The 9224-nt window shown below is 48.0% G+C and overlaps 1 protein-coding gene across 1 annotated transcript; it reads left to right on the top strand.

The window, feature by feature from the left end:
* Positions 1-1028: 1028 nt before the first annotated feature.
* On the top strand, positions 1029-2519 carry S1PR1 (sphingosine-1-phosphate receptor 1). The gene has a single exon (XM_010019729.1). It carries the CDS (start codon positions 1091-1093, stop codon positions 2228-2230), a length of 1140 nt encoding a protein of 379 aa, XP_010018031.1. The 5' UTR covers positions 1029-1090; the 3' UTR covers positions 2231-2519.
* Positions 2520-9224: the final 6705 nt, after the last annotated feature.

Here is a 9224-nt window from a genome sequence, read left to right as displayed (position 1 = left end):
TTTGAGCCCGAGAGCGGTGCGGGGTGCGGGAGAGGAGAGTGCGGGTTGGAGCCCCCGAGCGGTGCGAGGTGCGGGAGAGGAGCGGTGCGAGCAGCAGACCGGGAGCGGAGGAGTGCGGGAGCGGTGCCCACTAAGCCTTGTACCTCCTTGCTTTACGCCGCTTGGGCTTTGATTTAACAACTGTGCCTGCTCTTGCGAGATTTCACATCTTTAGTTGTGTTTAAATGTCCACTGGAACGTGTTCGTGTGTAAAGGGAGTTCCCTCCGTAGCTGTACTCCTCCATCATGCCCGTTTCAGAAGTTTGCAATGCTCATTATTCAACTGCAGAGCACTTTCTTTTGCCGTTCTTTGTTCCAGAGCCACGGAATGGGCTTGCTACCTGCCTTATTTACCTCTTTTGTCTTGACTTTTCTCAACTTTTTTCCATGTAAAGCATGTTCATTTAGTTAGCAAACACGCTCCTTTCCCCTTTACAGCTTTGAAATGATCTCTTGTATATATATACATCAGTGAATTCACCGCTGTCTGAGGGTGCACCAGTAAACGGCAGAACTACCCCTTCCAAAGCACCGTCAGACTTTACTAGTGGGGGAAATACAGGTTAAGTAATTCCTGAGCAGGCTTTCACACATTTGCAGTTCAATCAAACCAAGGCCTTTCCCTTTCTGAATCTCTGCTGTCATATTACAAGGTGTGTTTCTTACTAAAGAAAAAGATCCACTCGAACTTCTTGCTGGGGAGCTTTGAGCTCTTTCATGTCAGTGGAAGTCCCGTAACGCAGTTCCTGCATTTCCCTGCTTGGCTCTGCGTGCCAGGACTTTTTTTGTCTCAACAACCTATTGAATAGGCCTAAACCACCTTTTAAATGCGTTTTTTTTAGCAGCTGAACAAAACCAAGTCCCCCGTGAATACGTTTGTGACTCTGATCTACAACTGAGCAAGCAGACGATAAACCTGTATCATTTGTTGCCTTGTTTGCCTGCCTCCTGTTAACCCGTGTGCCTCCTGTTGGCAGGGCTGCTGCTGCTTCTGAGGCCGTGTGGCAGTTGTGGGGCCAGCTGCGGGGCCAGGATCGTGCTCGGCATCACCATGAGCTCTGGCACCACTGCGCCGCTGAAGGTCGTCAGCAACCTCGCCAACACCGATGTCAACTATGTCATCAAAGAGCACTATAATTACACAGGAAAGCTAAATGAGAACGTGGACAGTGGAATAAAAGTGACATCGGTGGTTTTTATCATCATTTGCTGCTTTATAATCTTGGAGAACATTTTTGTCCTGCTCACCATCTGGAAAACCAAGAAGTTTCACAGACCCATGTACTATTTCATTGGGAATTTGGCTCTTTCAGACTTGCTGGCTGGCGTGGCCTACACTGCCAACCTCCTGCTCTCTGGGCACAAAACGTACAGCCTCACCCCCTCGCAGTGGTTTGTAAGGGAAGGCAGCATGTTTGTTGCCCTGTCAGCTTCTGTGTTCAGCTTGTTGGCCATTGCCATTGAGAGATACATCACTATGCTGAAGATGAAACTCCACAATGGCAGCAACAGCTTCCGCTCCTTCTTGCTGATCAGTGCTTGCTGGGTTATCTCTGTGATCCTCGGGGGTCTCCCGATCATGGGCTGGAACTGCATCAACCTCCTGTCCAACTGCTCCACCGTGCTGCCTCTCTACCACAAGCACTATATTCTCTTTTGCACCACCGTTTTCACTGGCCTTTTGTTATCTATTGTCGTCCTCTACTGCAGGATCTACTCCATGGTGAGGACTAGGAGCCGCAGGCTGACGTTTCGGAAAAACATTACCAAAGCTACCAGGAGCTCGGAGAAGTCACTGGCCTTGCTCAAGACAGTGATCATAGTCCTGAGTGCCTTCATCGTCTGCTGGGCTCCCTTGTTCATCCTGCTTTTACTGGACGTGGGGTGTAAAGTGAAGTCCTGCCCGATCCTCTACAAGGCGGAGTATTTCCTAGTCCTGGCCGTGCTCAATTCAGCCACGAACCCTATCATCTACACCTTGACGAACAAAGAGATGCGCAGGGCTTTCATCAAGATTCTGTGCTGCTGCAAATGTCCCCCGGCGGATTCTGGGACCAAATTTAAGAGGCCCATCATCGGAGGGATGGAGTTCAGTCGGAGTAAGTCCGACAACTCCTCCCACCCGCAGAAGGAGGAAGGGGACCATCCTGAAACCATCATGTCTTCAGGCAATGTTACCTCATCTTCTTAGGAGTAACGATGGGGGGTATATTTCAGAGCTGTTCTCTGAGATGGGGGAGCTGAGAGGCCTCCTGCTCGTGGTGGCAGTGGTGGGCTAAATGAGCGAGTAGCATTAGTTCTAGCGAGGCAAACAGTGCACTTGCAAGGCTGGAGGTCAAGAAATGGGACAGACTGTTCTGGCTTGAAAACCTTTTTTCCCTGGAGCGTGTTTTGTCTTTGCACTGAGGCAGCTCAGGATTGTCGGGCGCATTCGTAGCCTGAAATCTCCTTAGTAACTCTGAAAGACTGATGCCTTGGTGAAATGATGCCTGGTGTGTGTGAGAGAAAAGGAGAGGGGGAGGAGGGAGAGGGAGAATGAATCTGTCTTGTTTTTTTCCCCCATGTGAGAAGAATGTGAAGTTATTTCTACTTTACTTGCAGCAAACCACTGACACAAAGGTCTTTCTGTGCGAAGTCGAGGGGTGGCTCTGGCATAGTTGGTCAGAAGTGTTTGATTAGCACATAACGAGAAACGAGAGCACACAAATGTAACTTAGGCCACGTACAGCTGTAATTTGGCATCACTTTCCAGAGGTTTTAGTTCGTAAGGTGTTACTTGCAGAGTCCAAAGCTGATGGGGTTTTATTTACCTGTGGATTTTTGCTGCCAGGCCGTATTACATTTGAAGACCAGGAGCCAGCAGTTACTTTCACCTGCACAATTCCCTTGACTGCGTCAGATCCTATGGAGTAGCTCAGAGCAGCGTTTGGCCCCATATGTTGACTGCCTTGTTATTCTGTAGCATTAAATAAACTGCATTATCCTGACAAATGCAAGGTAGAACTAAAGGTCATTTCTCTTTAAGGTGACTGAAAGTAAGTCTAATAGTAGAAGATACAATTGACAACAGCGGGATTTTTGCCTGAGTAAGAAGAGTTAAAAGCTGAAGGGGCGTTTCAGTGTCAGGTTCCTATTCTTTCCAAAGGAAAGATCTGGAAAGAGTACCTTGGCTTTCAGAAGAGTAAGAGCAACGTCGAAGTGAAATGACTATAGATAAATGCACTTCCATAACAAAATACAATACATTTTGGCACATTTTATTAATGTTTATCATTTCAGCAAAGGTGTCTGTATTCTGTCAGTTCATGGAAGAAGTACCTGTCATTAAATTGAATGTATTCGTTTTACAGCATCCTTTTTACTTCTCTGTTTTTCTAACCTGTGCTAATGGGGTTGAATGTGTACAATGTAAATAAGTTAATAAGATGCAGGAGTCTTTGTGCGCCTAGAGTATTACTATAACAAAAGTGGTATATCTGGGATAGCTGAGAGCAAGCGACTGATTTACAGTTACTGGCAGTTCCTAGAAGTGGTGTTTTGTAAAGCAAATGTATTGCCTTTGTAGTAAAATTTCCAGTGCAATTAAACTATTGGGGTTTTATTTTTCTGGTTTAAAAAACAAAAATAGTATTTAAAACGTTTCTGACTTTTATTGTTCAATTTGCACATAGCTTTATTGACTTCTAAACATTAATAAACTGATTTTTTGTAAAGATTCTGTTATCAGACCCCTGGTAGTTCTGTGGTGTTGGGGGGCTTTCTTGCCGGGCGCGTTTCTTCTTAGCAGAAGTCAGTGCAAGAGCTGGATTTGGGTACGTGCTGCGATTAAGCTGATTCTGCAGGGACGTAAGATGCGTGATGCCAGGTACAGGGTGATGTACAGTGCAGAATGAACGCTGGAATGTAACTTTTCAGCAGCACATGCTGTATTGATTAAATGCCATTAAAAGAGCCTCTACGGGAACAATTCTTCTCCCAAGGATCATGAAACACAAACAGAAGACAGACCAGATGTCCGCCGGTTTTACCCTGAACGTCTGGATTAGAACAAGTGAAATCATTCACTTATATCACTGATACAACCAGTTTAATTCGTAACTCACTGCAAGCATCAAGGAAGTTTATGAAACGTAGAACGGCGGCCTCAGCTCTGCAACCGCTGCGTCTGATCCACCGGCGAAGACCGTGGCAGCGGCATGTGGATAGGTGCTGCGTTACTTCTGCCAGAGGCTTCACTTCCATTTCCTCTGTTGGGGCTGCTCCCTCTTGGCGTTGCTTTTAAATTCCATGGAGCTCACACAGGATGCAGTTGGCCTGCGGAGATAAACCTCACCTTCTCGTGCTGTATGTCAACGCCGCACAAGGTCTACTGTGGGAAACGGGAGCCTGCTCGCCGAGGAAGGCTCTGGGTCGTAACCTCACTTCCTGAAGGAAATTCCAAAACTGCCCTGAAGACAAAAGGCTGGAAGCAGGCTGGAATTTCTCTGCCTCTGTCTGCCCGTACGGAAGGGATGACTTCATGTGTGCTCACTTCCCAGGTTTTCAATGTGTGACCTGCGCGGGGCTGGAAGAACGTCAGCTCTGGATTTGCGCGCGAGATGAAGTCTCTCTTGGTTCAGGCCTTCATTTGGGCAGGGGTGGCTTAGGGCAGTCCTGAGGGAAAGCACTGCGTTGTCCCAGGGATGAAGTCACTTCTGTGGAGAGCACCAGCAGTATAAAAACCATGAAAGCCCAAGTTAAGGCCTCAATGTGCTACAGGGAGTGAATAAAGGCGCTGCACAGGGACGTCCGAATTTGCAGGGGTGTTTCCATCCAAAGGACAAGGGCCCTTCCAGCCTTGAAGCCTCACGGGCATTAAGGTTGTTTGTCCACATGCATCTCAAATCCTGTGACAAAGGATGCCCCGTGTCGCAGCAGGGCTGTGCCACTGACCCCTCCTGACCATTCCTTCTGTATTCCAGGCTGATGGTCCGCAGGTGAGTCACTTCCCTTTGCTCTGCCTTTGTTTCTGTATCCCTCGCTTATCTGTCTCCTGGAACTGCGCTGCAGGCCTGTGTGGGAAATGACTGTTTTCCCTCTGGAGGTGACTGGGTGATGGGAGCCCCATTTTGGTGGGGAGCTCAAAGCCCTACGTAATCCGGGCAATAAAAGAAATGCAAACACCAGGGTGGCGTGGGGCCATGGGAAGCATTTCCTGTGCTCTTGAGCATGAGGACTGAAATCTGTTTCCTCCACAGCCAGGCCACATCTAGGCATGTAGACAAGATTCAGACAGGGAACAATAACTGTAATAAAGTGATAACAATAATAAAAGCAAGGGTTCCTGCTGGGGAAAAGAAGTAGGAGACAGGCCATTTGTACTGCTCGCCACCTCCTAAGGGGGAACTCTGCAGCTACTTGGCCATGGATCACCATACACCAGCAGACAGGCCAGATGACCAGGTTTGGAAGTGTGGATGTAGACAGCACCGTTCCCAGGCGCTGGACCGCCTTCTGCGTGCACCAAAAGGGCATGTGGCTTTGTCCTGGTGTTGGCCCTGTGGCGAACGGGCAGAGAAAATGAACTGAGAAGTGAAAAGGTTCATGATACCAAATGTCTATGTGAAACAAACCAGCCTGAATTACCCGGGGTAACCCAGCACTTTGACTGATGTGTTTTTTTCCTCCCTGTTCTTGCAGCGTAAGGAGCAGAACAGGGATGGAAAATGATCATCAAATCTGTCTCCTGGTGACTCCCTGCCCAGGTGTGACTGTGTGAGATCCAGGTATGGCAGGGGGAGGGGCGGGCAGGAGAGGAGCGGGGCAGCAGAGGAGCTGCAGCCACAACACCCTACAGACAGCTCATTAGGAGCAAACCTGGGGCTTGCTGTGCAGCACAAGGGAGCCAGGACCAAACCTGGGGAGCACAGAAACATAAACATGCTGTTCTCCATCCTTTTCTGTCAACTAAGAGGTATCGGGATTGCCCAACTGTCATATCTCCTAGTTCCTGATTTGGCCTGGAAGATCTCCACACTGATTGCATTCTATACGGGCTGAAGCGTTAATAGATGTTGTAAAAAGGGTCAGATTGACAAAGCACCCAAAAATGTGGGTAAGTAGAGCAGTTCTGTGGAACCTGCTTAGCTCTGAAATGCTGGAAACTCCCTGAGGACAGGCTTTGTCATGTCCTGAAATTCCCCAGGAGAACATCTATTGTATTTCAGTGATTCCCCATACCATTTTTCTTGGAAAATGGAATGAATCCAACTACAACTGAATCTTCCACGATTTAAGAAACAAACAAAATCCATCTAAATTGAGTCCCTGTAATTTGCTTTCACAAACGTTTCTAGTCCCATCTTTGCTCGTTCACTATCATCTTGTTTATTCTGATAGAGCCTGATTTTGTTTTACACCGTGTGCAAGAATCCCAGAGCCAGGACCTTCAGTCATTACTCTGTGCACTGGATTTTCTGTGATCATGAACAGTAACCTCATTCACTCTGCACGCAGGAGCTGGATATAAGAACACTGAGTACAGCAGACTTGTTCCAGGACAAGGTTGCTGCTGAAGTGCCTCCAGAACCCTGAAACTCACGTATTGAATAGAAATGAAGATATTAAGCCCCCTCCACAGCCCCAAGGGGTTGGTTTTGAAAGCTGGGAACAGAATTAGTGTAGATTTATGTGATCCCCTGAAGGGAATTAAAACGTTCAGGGCCCTCCAGTGCAGGAACACGCTGCCCCGTTGCTTGTGTCTCCCCTGCTCATCCACGAACCCTGAGGGCTGTTGTATCAAAGCAGTAGCTTCCAAACAAAACCCCACCAAGCACCGCTCGGCACAGCCCCCTCTCCTCCCCGACAGGAAAGCATCACACATCGGAGTGAAGTGGGAACCATTTCCTTGCTCTGGGACACTCCGTGCTATCGCCACGGGACAAAAAAGGCAGGAAATCCCATCAGCCACACCCGGGAATGCTCCAGCATGGAAAAGTGCTAATATAGCTGGGCTGACAAGGCTCTGATGTCCCTCTGTGAGACTTCCACCAAGCCAGTTTAGTAGCTGCGTAGTGGAAACCTGATACAAGGTCCAGGCTCCATGAAATCATGGATCATAGTATCACTATCTGGGAAAAATCTGTGGTTGGAATCCCAGTTGGCAGCTGACACGTTCTGGTGCTGACCTGAGCTGTCTGCTAAACACAGCTCTGCTCTCTTAAGCGTAGATGTAGTTGGCATAAGCCAAGACTTCTTGACGTAGCAGGACACTCGTGTAAATTGCTGGAATACTACTCCAGACAAATTCTTGCCCACACTGAGCACCTACAGTGGTATAAAAGGTGGGGACACGAATTGCAATAAAATAGAGTTTATATGGTTACAACAACTTTCATGATGTGACAATTGGGGCTTGTGGCTGAGAGTGCACGGGAGAGCAGAGTTCAGGGACAATTTGGGATGGGGGTGGGGAGGTGGTGGACTGTAGTCTGATATTTTCCACTTGAAATGAGGGAATACGGGCACAAATCCATGGTGATGTGGGTGCAAAGCTGAGGATTTTCACTCGTGAACTCCCTCAACCTTCAGTTCTTTCCTGAGCAACCCTGGGCAAGGTCTCCTGAATTGCCCTTCCCACAAAGCTATGTATGGAATATCCAGACAAGGATGTTTTACAAGTGAGGATTTGGAATGTTGTGGTGCTATTCAGAAAGCTGTGACCATCATCTGTGGCATTTTGAGTATGGGGTCGTTTATTGCCCAGCTACCTGCAATGTTTCCTGTGCTGTGAGGAGCTGGATGATGCAGCATCACAGTTACTCTTGAGTGGGGGGAAAAGAAATCATTTCTAGTGATTTGTGCAACTCTGTCCTTGTGCTTGGCAGAAGGACTGAGATCTGAGCTGAAAAACACCTCCTGAAGAGGTGCTGTTGTTGGGAACTGTCCCAAGGTCTGCGCTGTTACCTCTCTTGCTTTCAGGGAAGACACAACTATGGCTTAATGATTTCTTCTGATCTGGTGACCATTCAGGTGCCAGCTGCAGAAAGAACACTTGGGCCCTTTCCCAAATGCAAGGCACTTCTAGATGCTTTCGTCCCCCCCAACTCCCACTTCTTCTGCTGGTTTGGGCACAAGATAAGAAATTGCTTGTAGTGAGCGCGTCGTTTCTCGCTCTGATCAGGGTTATTTGGTCAATGCACCTTTTCAACAAACCCTTTATGCACAGAGAAGTTACTTCAAAGCAGACTGTAACTCTGCTCCATAAGATGTTAACAACTCCCCCTCCTCCCCGAAATTCAATGCATTTTGGTTTCAGACATCATACTGCAGATGCAGCTTAACTCTCACCTCAGGGGCTGTCCATTTCACATGCAAAAATGATTGTCTTGTGTTCTTCTAATAACTAATGTAGGGGTGAAGGGGAGGATCTTGTCTCCACAGCTGAGGTGACAGTGAAGGAACGCTGCATCTTCTAACTTGGAACGGTTCATCGGTGGATAAAGAGTCAGGGCTCTTTAATGGCACAGGGTGACTCTGCTTTCACTAAGCTGGCAGAAAACTGCAGAGGCGTTGCAGAGGGTTCAGAGGACAACAAAACCAGGAGCTTTAATAGAATGAACTGACAGAAAAGGCTCAGTGAGCAAAGCCTCTTCCCAGCAGAGAGGCAAGAGCAGGGGAACGCAACCCTCAACCCTGCAGCCACAATGAGCGGTACAGGAAGAAAGCTCCTTAAAGCTCCACACAGAAAGCTGATGCTGCCTATAGAAACCAGGACACGTTGAGATTTCAGATGAGGATTTTGGTGTCTTTCAGAATATAATGAAGTTGGGGCTTTAACTGATTTTGGTCTGATTTCTTTCCAGAGGCACGGCTCCTGTGGCGGCACCGAGGTCACGTACCACCACTTCCCACCTCCCAGCACAGATGGATGGGTGCTGTGTGGGACACTGGGGCTCTCAGCCTTCATGTGGATTACTCTGAGGTGAAACCCACCCTCTCTTCCCCTCCGGGCTGTTTTCGAGGCCACTGAAAGCCCTGAGTTCAGTGGACATGGGGAGAACAACAGCAACAACCCCCCCAAACCAAAACCAGATAAACCCCTGAAAGTCATTTTTACCTTGGCAGTGAGTAAATTAATAAAAGGCTTGTGCTGCAGGTTAATGGGTGTTGAGCCTGAACCTTAGAGGTGAGAATTACAGGTATAA

The sequence above is a fragment of the Nestor notabilis genome, unplaced genomic scaffold (genome assembly GCF_000696875.1).
Source record: "Nestor notabilis isolate BGI_N333 unplaced genomic scaffold, ASM69687v1 scaffold30388, whole genome shotgun sequence".
NCBI lineage: Eukaryota > Metazoa > Chordata > Aves > Psittaciformes > Psittacidae > Nestor > Nestor notabilis.
The sequence above is the reverse complement of the archived record's forward strand: the minus strand, read 5'-3'. Positions and strand labels throughout refer to the sequence as shown.

Coding starts and splice junctions, on each gene's coding strand:
- S1PR1 (XM_010019729.1), top strand. CDS start 1,091: ATGAGCTCTGGCACCACTGCGCCGCTGAAGGTCGTCAGCAACCTCGCC.